Source organism: Podarcis liolepis (genome assembly GCF_965112155.1).
Source record: "Podarcis liolepis genome assembly, chromosome: 5".
Lineage (NCBI taxonomy): Eukaryota > Metazoa > Chordata > Lepidosauria > Squamata > Lacertidae > Podarcis > Podarcis liolepis.
Genome location: NC_139556.1, coordinates 34,715,934 through 34,730,729, shown reverse-complemented (window position 1 = coordinate 34,730,729; position 14,796 = coordinate 34,715,934). Strand labels below are relative to the sequence as shown.

At 44.9% G+C, this 14,796-nt stretch overlaps 2 protein-coding genes across 3 annotated transcripts in view; both read left to right on the top strand.

Moving 5' to 3' along the window:
- The window catches only part of ASCC1 (activating signal cointegrator 1 complex subunit 1), a 49,467-nt gene extending 47,135 nt beyond the window's left edge, over positions 1 to 2,332 (top strand). For both annotated transcript variants that reach the window (XM_083503217.1, XM_083503218.1), the window contains exon 10: positions 1,922 to 2,332. In XM_083503217.1, coding sequence (XP_083359343.1) covers positions 1,922 to 2,038 — 117 coding nt within the window. In that variant the 3' untranslated portion in view covers positions 2,039 to 2,332. The remainder of the gene's footprint in view (positions 1 to 1,921) is intronic.
- Positions 2,333 to 13,406: 11,074 nt separating this feature from the next.
- On the top strand, positions 13,407 to 14,054 carry LOC310706879 (testican-2-like). The gene has a single exon (XM_083503282.1). The coding sequence runs from the start codon at positions 13,691 to 13,693 to the stop codon at positions 13,895 to 13,897; it is 207 nt and encodes a 68-aa protein (XP_083359408.1). The 5' UTR covers positions 13,407 to 13,690; the 3' UTR covers positions 13,898 to 14,054.
- Positions 14,055 to 14,796: the final 742 nt, after the last annotated feature.

Below are 14,796 nucleotides of genomic sequence, written 5' to 3'. Positions count from 1 at the left end.
GGGACAGTGAGGTTTATTGCAATTCTCATTTGCTACTTTGTTCTCTGAAGCTCTTGGGTAGAAGAAGGATCTGAAAATAAAAGCTAGATTTATAGTTTAAGAACCTTTTGTTTGTTTCCAAGACTCCATACTTAGAGACTCAAGATTTTGAAATTCCTTTTGCCTACCTATTAGATCCCGTAATGTATTCTGCCCAGCCAACCAGATCATTTTAAGTCCCTGTCTTTGCTTCTGCCCATCCCCATCCATATATCTGCAGCGAGATTGACAGTACAGCCCAGTCAGCTGCAACTTGCCTTGAAGTGAAATCATCTTTGGGCAGTACAGTATATGTCTCTCCCTCAGGCTCCCCTAGCATACTCTTATGGTGTCAGATGCCCCACCCACTTGGGCAAATCCTGATTTACATAAGAGGGTCATGGAACATAAAATAAATGGCCAACATCAGTGAAGAAGTGGTTTAAGATAAACCGTACCAGGGAGAGTTCAGTACATTTCTGGAAAGAAGTGAAATATATTACATTATGCCTGCCAAGTAAATTTTTGAATTTCATTGGTTTCACACAGAAGAATCAATGCATTGTCAGCTCTGGATGAGCAGGGCTTAATGAAGCTGTAGATTTTTTCAAAGCCGCTGGGAGTCTTTAATGGCCAGAAGAGTTGTATGTGCCCATGTTGAGCTGAGGTCTGTAGGGACAGATATAAAATGCAGAAGAAGTCAGATGGAGTGTGGGTTTTTAAGGCCTCCATGTTGGGGAAGCTAAGCTACTCAGCCCTTGTTGACCCTTGGCACAGCAGCATTAAACCGAGTTTGAAATTAGTGTATTTGCTGAAAGGTTTTCCAAAGGCATTTTAAAGGCAGAGCAATTTCCTGCTTCTTAATGGAATGGAGAAAAGCACTTGAATGTGATGTTTCTTCAAAGCAATATTACTGGCTTCCCTTTGTAATATATTCTGATGTAATCGTTTCATCTGTCTCCTGTACAGTGTTAATCACTGGAGCAGTTTCTCCTGAACTAGGTTTCAGGAGTGGTGTGTGTGTGGTTTAAGTGCCCTTGAAAGACTTCATTGAAGGAATTGGGTCAAAGAGCCTTTTGTTCCGGTTCACTCTTCTTATCTTGAACAAAAGCACCCGAGGGTGTCTCCTTTCAGTATGCAGTTTGATAACCTGCATTAATTAAATGAACTCAGTTTATTTATCATGAACGTTACAAACTAGCTCTCACCAAAGAAAGCCTCGTTTAACCTAGTTCATGAACTACTGGCAATGACCATTTTGTGCGGGGCTGTTATTTCTGGTCCCCCTACCCCACATTTCCCGCTCCATTACACCCCAGCCCCCCTCTGTTCTGCCATTCTTCCAGGTCCAAAAGGACCTGTGGCACCGGCGATCACATGTCAGTCAGACCTAAAATGGTCGTCGCCTATATTATATTCAGGCCTAACTGAAGAATGAAGACTCAGGGTGAAACTATAATTTTACCTCTTCCTTGAGCCACAATCCATATCTTCTGTGATACCACTACATACCAACAAAGAGAGGCAGTAACATCTTTTATGAAATCTACTGGGAACTTGGTCACTGAGCTCATTTTGGCTGATGAAGGAGCAGCACTCACATTCCAATCTGTGGGGAGCCCAGGGAAGCAAGCAAAAGTTTGTCTGAAGGGCTGATTCCACTTTTATGTTTCCCTTTGTGTTTTACTGAGGCAAGTGTAAACAAGGATTGTGAAATGTCAGGAACAGAGATGGCCAACGGTTGGGCCAGAGGCCAGATATAATCTGTGATGCTATTATATCTGGCTTCTTACTGTCCTACAGAATCAAAGTGTTTCAAAAATATTGTTTGTAGTTTCACTCATAAGAAATATGAGCACACGCTTTTAGAGATCTTTCATTATTTCCATCTCGTTTCTTTCAGCTCTTTGAGAACTTCTGCTTCGGAGAAGTGCAGCTGAATTCAGTCTACCTCTCTCAGAGATTCTCCTCAGATAGCTCTGGTTACTATGCAACATCTGGGCAGTTAAATTTCTCCTGAAGTAGAGACCAATGCCCCAACAGAATGACATCAGAACTGCACAATGAAGAAGAAGAAGAAGAAGAAGATTTAAATGGATCCTGTTGATGGGCCAGCGTCATTCTGTCCTCCTTCTAAATTTGCAAATTCACCTTTGTCTGAACACAGTGAAAAAAATTACTTGTTCAAATAAGATATTTTAGTTGATTGGTTCTTTTATTGAAGAATAGGTGCTGATTACAGATGAAATGATACATTCTGCTTGTAACAGGTTTTCAGTTAGTTGTAAATAAATTAATCAAGGTTACCAATCCATTTTTTTTTACTAGCTTACCTTTGAACACATAGCTAATGCTAGTTATTACTCATGGATTGCACTAAGAATCGATTCTTTCAGTTTACAAAAGCTCCCATCTTCAGTTGCCTAGAAGGGGTTCTTATTGCATGTCCAGGTGGACTGCAAGTAACTCTTTTCATCTCTGAAATGGTCACTGTAATTCAGAGAGCACAATCCATGCAAAGCGACATTTTTCCGTACGAGGGGCCAGGTTTTGCCACGTGGACAACACCCTGGATGATTCTGCTTACATGATGGTGAAAAATCACACCCAGCAGTGTGATAATGCTTGCCTATTTCCTTGTGTTAGCCCCCAAAGGCAGTAGGCATGATGTGTTCGCTTGTGTGCGGCTCTGAGCATTTACTATGGCTCACAGTGTTATGACCTGTATCTTAAAAACATCTACAAGCTGTTGTGTATGAGTTCTAGAGTTATTTCATCTCATAACAAAAAGAAGGGAACAAGGGTATATAAGGAGCAACAGTGAGAAGTGAAACGGTAGATGGAAGGGAAGGCAAAAGCAAATACAAGCATCATAGTAATATCTGAAATATTATTCCCCATATTACTGAATGCTTGGAGTAAATTCTGGAAGATCTAACCCAGTCTTTCTTAATGACTGATAGCCATACACTGGGCAAAGGATGCCTGGACTGAAGCGGGTTGGACTAGATGCCCCTCGTGGCCCCTTCCAACTCTACAATTGTATTGTTTATTTGGTTGAGAGTAATTGATTTGGGACTGAATCATGCTGCTTATTTTAGTACTGGCAAGAAATGTCCAGTTCACATCCATATCCCTGCCCCCTGAATGTTACAAAACAGTTTTCTAGAAATTCTGCTAAAGAGAATAAATGTACACCTGCCAATTTTTAGAATGCAGGAGCTATTTTCCTGTTTCTCACTTGGGGGATCATCTTCACTGTCCACATCCAGTTATACTAGCAGCACAATTGTTTTCTGAGGGTGGGCTGGGCTTTGTTGTTTACCAGCCCAACCAACACCTGTTTCCTTGTATTAGCATCCCAGGATGTCCTGTCGTGGCTTTTTTTTAAAAAAAACAACCCAGTGGCATATGGGAACACAGTAGCCTGCCTTATACTATGTCAGTCTATCTAAGTATTATCTTCTCTCACTGCCAGTGGCTCTTCAGTATATAGCAACGTAGGAAGCTGCCTTAGAGTCCTACCATTGGTCCATCGACACCAGCTGGTGGTGGCTTTCCATGATTTCAGAAAGGATTCTCTTCCAGCCCTGCCTGGAGCTGGGACCTTCCACAGGTAAAGCAGACCTACAGGACTATTTTCAACGATTCCTTACCATCCCTACCTGGAGATGGGGATTGAAGCTAGGATCTTTGAATGCATTATGGCCCTTCTCCCAAAGGCAGGCAGAGTGAAACTCTTTTTGTGGCATATGAATAACTACGAACCATTTTAATGATTACTCTTAAAATATGCACCCCCTGCATTCCCTATTCACTCCTTAGCTGGCTGATGTCATCACTTTCGTTCTTCAGCTATCAAGAGTCTCTTCTGAGGCTCTTAAGGCTTGACTTTGCCAGTCACCTCGAAGAGCACAGTTAGTTCATTGGAGGTCTGATCCTGAGTTCTCTTCTTCTGCACACAGCAATTTTCAGCACCTTTTGAGAGGTACTCTGCTTGCCCAAATACAGGCCCCTTTGGTTCTTCCTTTACGCAGAGCAAAGGCAGAGGGAGGTGGAGTTTTTTTGTTGTTCCACTTGCTCACAAAAGCCAGGCATCTCTTCTGTCTTCTGCAGCAGAAAGAAAAGAAGTACATCAGAAAGCTTCTTGACATATTTTTATTTTTAACAACAGTAACCAAGAAGCTGTTTATGCACTTAGCAATGCACTTCATGCTGAATATTAGAGCCCGAAAAGGAGACGAGGACTATTTTTATTCTTCTTTGTCTGCAGTTCCCTCATAGAAGCTTTTCCAATAAATTTTCTTTCCTGACCGGTTTTGTCCTTTATCGTCTAGCATTGATTTTCCCCCTAGCTGCTTGTTGGTTATTGAGGTTGACATTAATATGGCTGGGTTTGATTATGCAGGGCCAGATTCTGCCATTCTCATTGTTCATGAGAGTAGTTCTTTCTGAGTACTACCACCAATACCAAATGGGCCAACCTGAAGCTTGACAAATCTTTTTCAGTGCTACAGATTAAGTAGTATAGCACTGAATTTCGGTGCAAACCCACTATAATATAGTTAATTACTTAGTAGGTCAAGGCCTAAACTCGGAGAACACAATTTATTTTAAATGAGATTGGAAAGGGTTTCTTTTAATTGTATGTACTTTCTTTTTCTTTTTTGAATATATATTTAATAAGTTTGTTCCTTTATAATGTATGAAGTATAATTAATTCAGCAATGCTGGATTAAGTTGGTACATAAAATTCACAGCAGAGAGAAGCAGATCTGGAATTAATTTCTATGAAGCTGAGTAGTAGTCCAATACCTCATATGGACATGTTTAAGGGCAAGCTGATTAATAAATATATTTTTGTTTTATAGCAAGTTATTTTAGATACATCTGTTTTGAAAGCTGTCCTCAGCAGATCCTTGGCAGTTAGCTAATACAATACACACAGCTTATAAATGCTTAGCACTGGGGATACCTCAGGTGCCGCATCACAAGTCCTATCAAAATTCTTACATTGCAGGTAGGTGTTCTAATACAAACGTTTGGACTCAGCACATCACAAACATAATGACTAGGTACCAGCATCGCGGGATACCTCTTTCTGAAGACAACTGGGAAGTCTGTCCAAATAGCCATCTAACTCTAACCCACCTCAAATAAATGGACATTCAATCTATTCCAGCCCTCCAGCTGTGTTATCTGGGGATAATTGGTGCAGTACTGTGGCAGTCCAATACATCTGGGGCACCAAGTTGAGCAAGCCTGGCGTATGCTGTTGGTGAAGGCAAATTGTGATCACAAGAGCTGGTGGCATAGGATTGTCAGAAGTTCAGTGACTACAGAAACTTGTGTTTCTTGATGCTGGCTTAAGTCTTAAGATTTGGGAAAGGCCCCCCCCCCCCAAAAAATCTGCTGGTTAGTACAGTATGCAAACCTACACATTGTTGTTTAGTCGTTTAGTCCGACTCTTCGTGACCCCATGGACCAGAGCATGCCAGGCACTCCTGTCTTCTACTGCCAGGCACTCCTGTCTTCTACTGCCTCCTGCAATTTGGTCAAACTCATGCTGGTAGCTTCTATAACACTGTCCAACCATCTCGTGCTCTGTCTTCCCCTTCCCCTTCTCTTTCCCAACATCAGGGTCTTTTCCAGGGAGTCTTCTCATGAGGTGGCCAAAGTATTGGAGCCTCAGCTTCAGGATCTGTCCTTCCAGTGAGCACTCAGGGCTGATTTCCTTAAGAATGGATAGGCTTGATCTTCTTGCAGTCCATGGGACTCTCAAGAGTCTCCTCCAGCACCATAATTCAAAAGCATCAATTCTTCGGTGATCAGCCTTCTTTATGGTCCAGCTCTCACTTCCATATATCACTACTGGGAAAACCATAGCTTTAACTATACAGACCTTTGTCGGCAAGGTGATGTCTCTGCTTTTTAAGATGCATATTATTGCAGTGAGAGAGAAGTGGCTTACATTTTGCAGCGAACACAAATCCTTGCATTTCTACTGGATTGACTATGCTTTTGTTAAATGTTTGGAGGACATTCACATATTTCAAAGCAAGGAGTGAATATACCCCTGGAAACTTTGGCCAATTGTGGTAGCTGGGAAATTGTCGGTAATGTGTTTACAGACGTAAGCATCCTTTAAAAATTGTGAGGTGCAAAAATGAGGATCTGTCTTGACTGTTGTAACATGTAATAGCACTGAAAGAAACACAAGCACAAAGTCCAGTCTTATTTGAGCTTAATGGAGCTGGTGCACAATGGACACTTTAAGGGCCTTTAAAAATTAAAATTATCTAAAAACGTGAGGTTCTGGACATTAGCACACCTCAAATAGGTGCTGACAAGGGGTGCAAGGCATCCCAAAGGGAGGGGGGTGGAGAGAGAAGAGAACCCTGCGTCAAAGATGTCTAAGCAAGGTGACCTCACAGGGTATACCACCAAAGGCCCTGAATAACAGGATCAAGACAGACAGTGACATGGAACATGCACCTCCATTTGCCTCTGTTTCCTCTGGCATCTCTCCTGTCTCCAGTTGGGCAGGGGCATGTCCTCTTATGCAAAGTGCAGTATACATTGAAGATGCTACGTTAATATATATTTTAGTCGGAGCACGCCGTACAGATGTATCAGGGTACAGAAGTATACGAGCCTTAATTACGAAACCTTTCTGGCAGCCACAAGGTTTTGTGAGACACTGCACAAAAATCTACAAGGAGCAAGCAAATCAAAACATTGCTCTGCAACCACTGGATCTGCTGCCCAAGGCAGTTTCAAAATCACTGCATTGTGTTCTAAGCAGTCTTTATTTCTGAGTCATTGTGTTGAGCACTGTAGCATTAGCTGACTGTAGCAATTGATTTGTGCCCTGCACAAAAGACAAGCCCAGCTGACAGGGTCAACACTTTAGAAACATTAAGAACTGGGCTCATCAGGTTGTAGTCGCACAGCCACTTGACATCTGACAAGTGTGTTAGATGCAGGCAATCTAAGCACACCTCTGTCTCTCTGCTTGCAACTGGCTCCGGCTGAAATTTCTGAGCACAGCATTTTGACTTGGGAATTTTCTTCCCCCCCTGACAGACAGCTTGGCACTGCGCTTTGACAAAGCACCATCTTTTGCAGAGCAATACAGCTGAATTGATTCTGCTGCTCATGTTGCCCTGCTTTATCCATCCCTTGTGATTCTAGCTGGAAATTACAGGGTTATTCTTACCGTAAAGCCTTTCATCTTGATAGCCACTTTGAAATTGCATCCCTGACTTGAAAATGATACTGTGTGTCCAAGATTACATATTTTTTTGCATCTCAGACCCCAAACATTCAGGACCAGCTTGTGAATAATGCCTGCTGCGTACTTTTTCTATCTCTTTCTCCCTATCTGGAATAGAAGGAAGCTTTGCCAACAATGGTGTCTGAGCTGGAGATAAACACTGCTTGAATTTTCTGGTTTTATTTTATCTTTGCTTTTGCTAAATCTCAAAACACACACAAAAGCTCTGTGCATGAACTGTGTCTAGATGGCTCTTCCTATGATTTGTTACTGGAGACAGGGTTGGGAGGGGGTTAGAAACCCGTGCTGCATAGACCTGGACCCTTCTGAATCCTGTTGCCATCTGAGTTCCTGTCTGTAATACACGTTGCTTAAAAGAAGGTTACATGATGTGCCATCTGCATGCAGACAATAAATAAGAGCAGTTTAGGATGGGCTGCGTTTGATCAGATTATGTGTGGCTTTTAGTAGATCAAGCCTCTGTATGCCTCACAGAACAAATATGACTGGCAAGTGGAAAAAAACATGTGACCAGCGATGGCTGAGTTTCCTAATACAAAGGCAGCTCTCAGGAGTTTAGGAGCGCCTTTTTGCATTCATCAACAAAATGCTTTCTGACTCTAATTGTGGCACAAATACCTAGGATTGCAAGAAACCAGGATTTCTTTATTACGTTTATGTTCTGCCTTTCCTCACAGGAGCTGAAGGCAGCATACACACACCTCCCATGCCATTCTACCTTTACAACAACCCTGTGAGGGAGGCTAGGCTGAGCGAGAGTGATTGGCCCAAGGTCACCCAGTGAGCTTCTTGGCTAAATGGCGATTTGAACTTAGTTCTCCAGTCTAACACTCATGGTCACTATACGGTGCTGAATCTTTTGTATGTTTAAAGGCACCCTGGCCCTTTATACATGTAGCCTGATCTTATGTATGATTCCTTATTTTTGGTGAGTTACCGGTATATGGGTCTTCCTTCCAAGTTAGTCTGCATAGGGTTTTAGCTCTATTTCCCCCAGAAAGCACCCTCCTCTCTGTCTGTCTGTCTGTCTGTCTGTCTGTCTGTCTGTCTCTCTCTCTCTCTCTCTCACACACACACACCCAGAGACATTTTTTGCCTCCTCCCCTGCATAATTAAAGTTTTGTATGCAAACAACTGCAAGCTATGGCTATAATGAACGGATGGTGTAAATAGTTCAGATCACATGACTGCATTTGTTGGCTTCAACAGAAAACCGTTCTTTTCTAGTTCATAATCCTGCATATTTGCAAAACCACGTCAGAGAGTGGTGCCCGGTTTATAGATTATGACTTTGGAGCCAACAAGCTTTGGCTCCATTTAAGACCCTCAGCAGTCCACTCTCTGTGTAAATAGCAGCATCTTAAACCAAGTTAAGTTGCACAGCTAGCAGTGTGTCACATGATACTTAATCGTGCCTCTCTTGCCAGCGGAACAGATGGCTGATGCATTTCTGTAATGAACGTAGTGCCGCAAAGGCATTGTCTGCAAACTTATAGCCACATGTGGCTTATTCATAAATCAGGCAACCAAGGTTGAATCCGCTAAGGTACTAATTCTGCACTTCATTTACTAATTGCATGGGTCTAGTACTCAGTGAAGTGCTAAACCCCTGTCTGGGCTGCACTACTCCAGACAGGGACTCTTAGGATGGAGTGCTTTCCATTCAAATCTCTTTCTAGATTTTTTTTTTTTAAATAGGGATGGAGACTGTGGGGTGGGGAATAAGATTGGTCCACTTAAAAGCTACTTTACATTTGGCATATGATACTGAAAAGGCTAGTCAACTGGGTTCAAGAAATAAGGATCTTTTACTCATGTGTGATAGATTAGCTATGATGTAGATATCTTTGGGGAATGAGCATTTAGCACTATCTCTGACTTGGCAGAATTGGTGCAACCAGAACCATCATTTTCTCTGTTATCTTGAAGGCTCCCCTCTAACCTGCAACGACAGTTTCTTCTTAAATATGTTATACTAGTGACTGGCAGGAAGGAAATAGCTGAGACCTCCAGGTATAGGGCGGTATATAAATTTAATAATAATAATAATAATAATAATAATAATAATAGACATTTGAAAACTTTGTGCTGCTATATATTTACAGTATTGGGCTGGGATTTTTTCTTTATTTTTTTAATTATCTGAGTAACAGGGACAACATGGACACAACAACATCCCATGCTATTTGTCATGTTGCCTGGGCCTCATAGGAATACTCCCCCCACCCCCACTAGGAGACAGCCAAACAAGAACTTTTTAATGGTCTCTGATTATTTCCATATATCAATAACGGGATTTCTAAATTTCAGCTTCCCCCATCACATTTTGGAATGACTCTTCATCTGATCCACGGAAATAATCACATATCTTATTATGTTCTGGCTTCTTCTTTGGTTAACTCACGCGATGTTAAAAACTCACCCTCTAGTTTTTGTTTAATGTCTGTTCAATATACCCATCTGTACTCTTCATGTGCAATGTTCACTGATGATACATAGATAGATAGGGTGGCCCACTGTGGCTTATAGTTTCCAGCAGTTGGTTATAAGCAGGTCAAGACAGTGAGAAGCATGTGTGTCAACTCTTGAAACGGGTTTCAACATCCCTGCATAGTCCAATGATTAAATGCCCTACTGGGATTCCTTGAAGCTTTCTATCAAAAATGATTGGCCAGGAAAAGGTACAGGAGAGCTCATTTGTTTCCTGTTCTTGGAGGATTTTCTGAGAAGAGAAACCATAGCTCTTTGTCTGCTTCCCTAATTTAGAGTGGATGAATCCTTGACTATGGACTTGGAGGTTCTTGAGGGGGGTGGGTTTGGGTTTGAAGAGCTGGAAAGATACTGTCTTAAGCATGCACAACATTAGAAGATCAAAGTGTTGGTTCCTCCCCCCCTTTACTCCTATGCATGTTCAATGGTGTTTATGTCCAGATAGGTGTGCACAGGGTTGCAGCGTGAGTCTGGCAAGACTGTAAAATCCCAGCACAGGAAGAACCAGGACTGATTGGCTTTGTTGCTGCAAAAGTAAGGAAGTCTCACTGTAGACTTGCAACATCAAATTCTGCTAGGTGGTTGAACCCGTAAGTGATATGCTAGATAGTGCACTTAATTGCCCAGTATAGTAGCAGCATAGAACAGGGAGGGTGGACATCTGGTGAGGTAGAGGTTAGTTTTTATCGCTGTTGTTTCAACTGACAGGTTCTACAACTACAGTATTCAGGTCACCAAGAGTAGCTGCATTTAATAATCTGAGTACAGTATGCATTTTGGAAGTGAGGGGAGTCAGTGTTGTAGACATGATCCTGCCACAGTTAAGCACTTTCAGTTCCCACTTATTATTTCAGAAGGAAAGTCCAGGACATGCATAACTCTCTCCTGTGGAGAACAATGGCCTCACAATTATCAATACTGGCCCTACCAAATGGGTGCCCCTTCCCCACTTTTAAAATGTGTCCAGATATTCTGATAAGGTGTTTGTGTTTGGTACAGGCCTGGTCCTTTGTATGATCTTGCTGTTGCCAAACTGGTGCTTGGGTGAGAATAGGTTAGGATCCCATGAGACACCAGATTGTACGGAATCCAGCAGTTTTCAGTTGGGGAGCAGGGGTTTGAGTAGAAGCAGTTGGGCTTGAAATGTTTAGTTATCACATTTGGCAAAGTCGTTACAAACAGCTGTAATCCCCCAGAGAGTTCGTGCGGTATCATATAGCTAGGAAGTGGGGGAAACATGGGTGTGGGAGAAACAGTATCTGATGTGACTTGAGGGGTTAAAAGCCTTTCCTGTAAAGCCACTCTAGCTGCAGGGGGCCTTTTTGGGGGAGTAAAATTAAGATGTAAAGTGTGAATGCAACAAACAGCTACAGTGGTGCCCCGCAAGACAAATGCCTCGCAAGACGAAAAACCCGCTAGACGAAAGGGTTTTCCGTTTTTCGATGCGCTTCGCAAGATGAATTTCCCTATGGGCTTGCTTCGCAAGACGAAAACGTCTTGCGAGTCTTGCGATTTTTTTCGCCCCCCCTTTTTCTAAGCCGCTAAGCCGCTAATAACCTTTTAGCCGCTAAGCCTTTAATAGCCGCTAAACCGCTAAAAGCGCTAATCTGCTAAGCCGCTAATAGGGTTGCTTCATAAGACGAGAAAACCGCTAGACGAAGAGACTCGCAGAATGGATTATTTTCGTCTTGCGAGGCACCACTGTATATCGAGTGATGCCATCTAGGCAGCACCCCAAACACAGAGGGGGTAGCTTAGTACATATTGCAGGAAGTGGAAATAATACACATTACTAACGGTCCCATATGACCATGAAGTCCAGAAGCTAATATTACCTAAGGGCATCACTGTGTGTATCCTTTGGGTACACTTGGGCTCGCTACAGCTCCCTATTGAGTGCCAAGCCTACGGCAGGCCCATACATCTTGTGTGACACAACCCCTTAAGGGATGGAGAGACTCCTCTATGAAGAAAGGCTGCAGCACTGGGAACTTTTTAGGCAAGTAAGAGGCGACACGGCGCAAGTTTATATAACTATGCATGACATGAGGAAAGTGGACACGGGGGGGGGAAGCACCCCCCCCTCTCTCAATGCCAGCACTGGTGGTGGGCATTCAGTGAAGCTGAATGATGGAGGATGCAGGGCAGATAAAGGAAAGTGCTTCCTAATGCAGCGCATAGTTAATCTATGGAACTCAGTTCCGCAGGAAGTAGTGGTAACTAACAACCTAGATTAGGGTTACCAGATGTCCCTGGATTTGCAAATGTGTCCCCGGGAAACGTGGCAGCGGCAGCCTCAGCTCTGGCTGGTTTCAGGAGCTGCTTGCTGCCCGCTGCTGTGGCGCCAGCCATTTTTCATCGCTGGAACTTCCGGCAAGGACAAATGGTGGGCGCCACGGCAGCGGGCAGCTCCTGAAACCAGCCAGAGCCAACTGCGCTACCAGGCTGGCTCTGGGTTGCTGACTGCCGCTGCTGTCACCGCTGCTGAAGGGGAGCTGGGGACATCCGGCGGTACAGATATCCTTCCCCCTTTGTTTTGACTGATCGAAGGAGGCTCGGGAGTTTCGGGCAGGCGGCCATTGCCCAGTTTTTTTAAAACTGCACATTTATGTTTCACAGGGTGCAAAAGGAGGGATTTGCACCTTTATACAATATGCATTTGTGCTTGGGCCCAGGGTCTTTTGCCTCACCATCCCCACTACTGACTCCCTGTTGCCACTCAGCTTAAAAAAAAAGTGTCCTTGGATTAATTGAAAAAAAATCTGGTAACCATAACCTAGATGGCTTTCAAAGAAGATTGGACAAATTCATGGAAGAGAGAGCAATCGATGGCTGCTAGCTGTGATGCGAAGCTCTGTCTCCACAGCTGGAAGCAGTATGATGATTTAGAATACCAGTTGCTGGAAACCACAGGAGGGAAGTGTTATTGCGCTTGGGTTCTGGTGGGCTGCTGTGAGGACAGGATGCTGGCCTAGAGGGGCCATGGGCCTGATCCAGCAGCATCTTCTGATGTTCTTACCTGTCCTATAGCTTTAAAAGAAACTGCTGTCTGCCCAACCTGCTCAGAGTTCTGTATAACCCTGAATGCTTGGATGCCTTCGATCACAATAAGCTCCTTTTTCGTGTATATTTCTTCTGGGACATGGGCGTAGCTTGGGGGGGGGGAAGGGCAGTGCCCCTCCATCAAGTAAATAAATAAATAAAAATGCTTAACTAAAAGTAGAATTTGTGAAAATATTTTTTCTGAGCACTTGGTGTCAAAAGAAAGCAATTTAAAACAACAGTTGTGGAGACATTTTATTCCCCATGACAAAACAAGACAGAGGATGATGACTAGTGCCCACCCCGGTCAACATAAATCCTGGCTACGCCCAAATTGTCCACAGCTACTGAACTAAAAAGCTGTAGGGTTCCTGCTCATAAAAATAATCTAGGACCCCCCCACCCAAGGTCTTTCTTGGGCTATGCACTGTCATTATGAGTCAATAGCCACACTGAGTTGCCCTTTGCAAATTAGGCAAAAGTCGAAGAGACCGGTGCATTCCGAGTCCTTACTGGCCCCCCCCCGCCCCTCTCCCGGTCCCCTCCAACCCCCTTCCGCCGGGGGTGGGCTTCTTTTAACAGGTATGATGATGTCAAATGTGATGCTGATGCTCCAGTGACTTAAGCCTGCCTCTTTTGGCGCAGACTCCGTAATCCTCCCGGTGGCTCCCAGGCAGCGCCGGGCTTCGCAGAAGTAGTGCATCTCCTAATCAGGTCACATTTCAGCGGGGATCCAGCCGCCCTTCTCTCCCTCCGAGCCGGGAGAGAGATCAGAGGAGGAGGAAGAAGAAGTCTCAATAATCGCTTTGCGGCCAGCGAGGGAGCCACCGCCTCGCAGGCAAGATGAGAGCCCCAGGCTGTTGTCTGGTGCCGCTGCTGCTGGCCCTCGCCTTGGCGGAAGGGGACGGCAAGGCGGCCAAGGAAGGCGACAATCCCGGCAATTTCATGGAGGACGAGCAATGGCTGTCTTCCATCTCCCAGTACAGCGGCAAGATCAAGCACTGGAACCGCTTCCGAGACGTGAGTCCGGATGGAGTAGCCCATACATGATTTTTTATTTTATTTTTTTACCTCGTAGCATGCAAATTCCTCCGCCCCGCTAGCATCCAGGGCAATCCGGGAGTGGGGAAGGGAGGGAACGGTGGATAGAGGCTGTTGCAACGCGTTGCACCCGCGGGGGTGCATGGGCAACGGAGCGATTGGCAGCCTGCAACAATTGCTGCTGCTGTCGAGGATGTAGGTGCAGGCGTGGCGTGGAGGAGGCGGTGGCGGGTTGAGGCGGCTCCTCTTGCAGCGCCAACCCGCGTGCAGGTGGCGCGCCGGGAGCCGGTTGCAGCAGCAGCAGCAGTGCGCGGAGCAACCGTTGCAAAGGCTCGGGGTGGGGGCTCCCAGTGGCTGGTGCATTTGGAGCGAGAAAGCTGGGTGGGTAGGTGGGAACCGGCACACGATTCTTTGCACGGCGGGTGTCGAGCAAAAAGCGGGGCTGGGAGAGCTGAGGTTGCACTGTGGGTCCCGATTCTTTATTTTAAAACGAGAGCAAGTGGGATTTGGATCCCCGACTATAGCTTTTGCAGCCTCGCGGTTTAATTCCTGTTACGCGCACAGACACACTCGAGTTTGCAAAGATCTTCCCTGGCCGCCGCGCAAGCTCGCGTTGCAACCTCTTTGCTTGGCTGCGCAGAGCCCCGTCGGAACTCCCGTTTCCTTCCGACGCGGCCAGGCGGAGACCCGCCCTTGCGAACTTCGACGAGTCCTTTGGCGGCGGAGCCGTTTGCTGCAAGGCAAGCCACGGAGCGCCGGGGGGGGGGGGCTGTGCGTGTGTCTCTTCCAGGCTGGCATCTCGCCTTCTCGCTTCCTGCTCAGTTTGCCACCTTGTGCAAAAATTCTTTGCTATATATTTAAGGTCCTGGAACATTAAACGCGGGGTGGAGTTGGGACGGGGCGGGTGG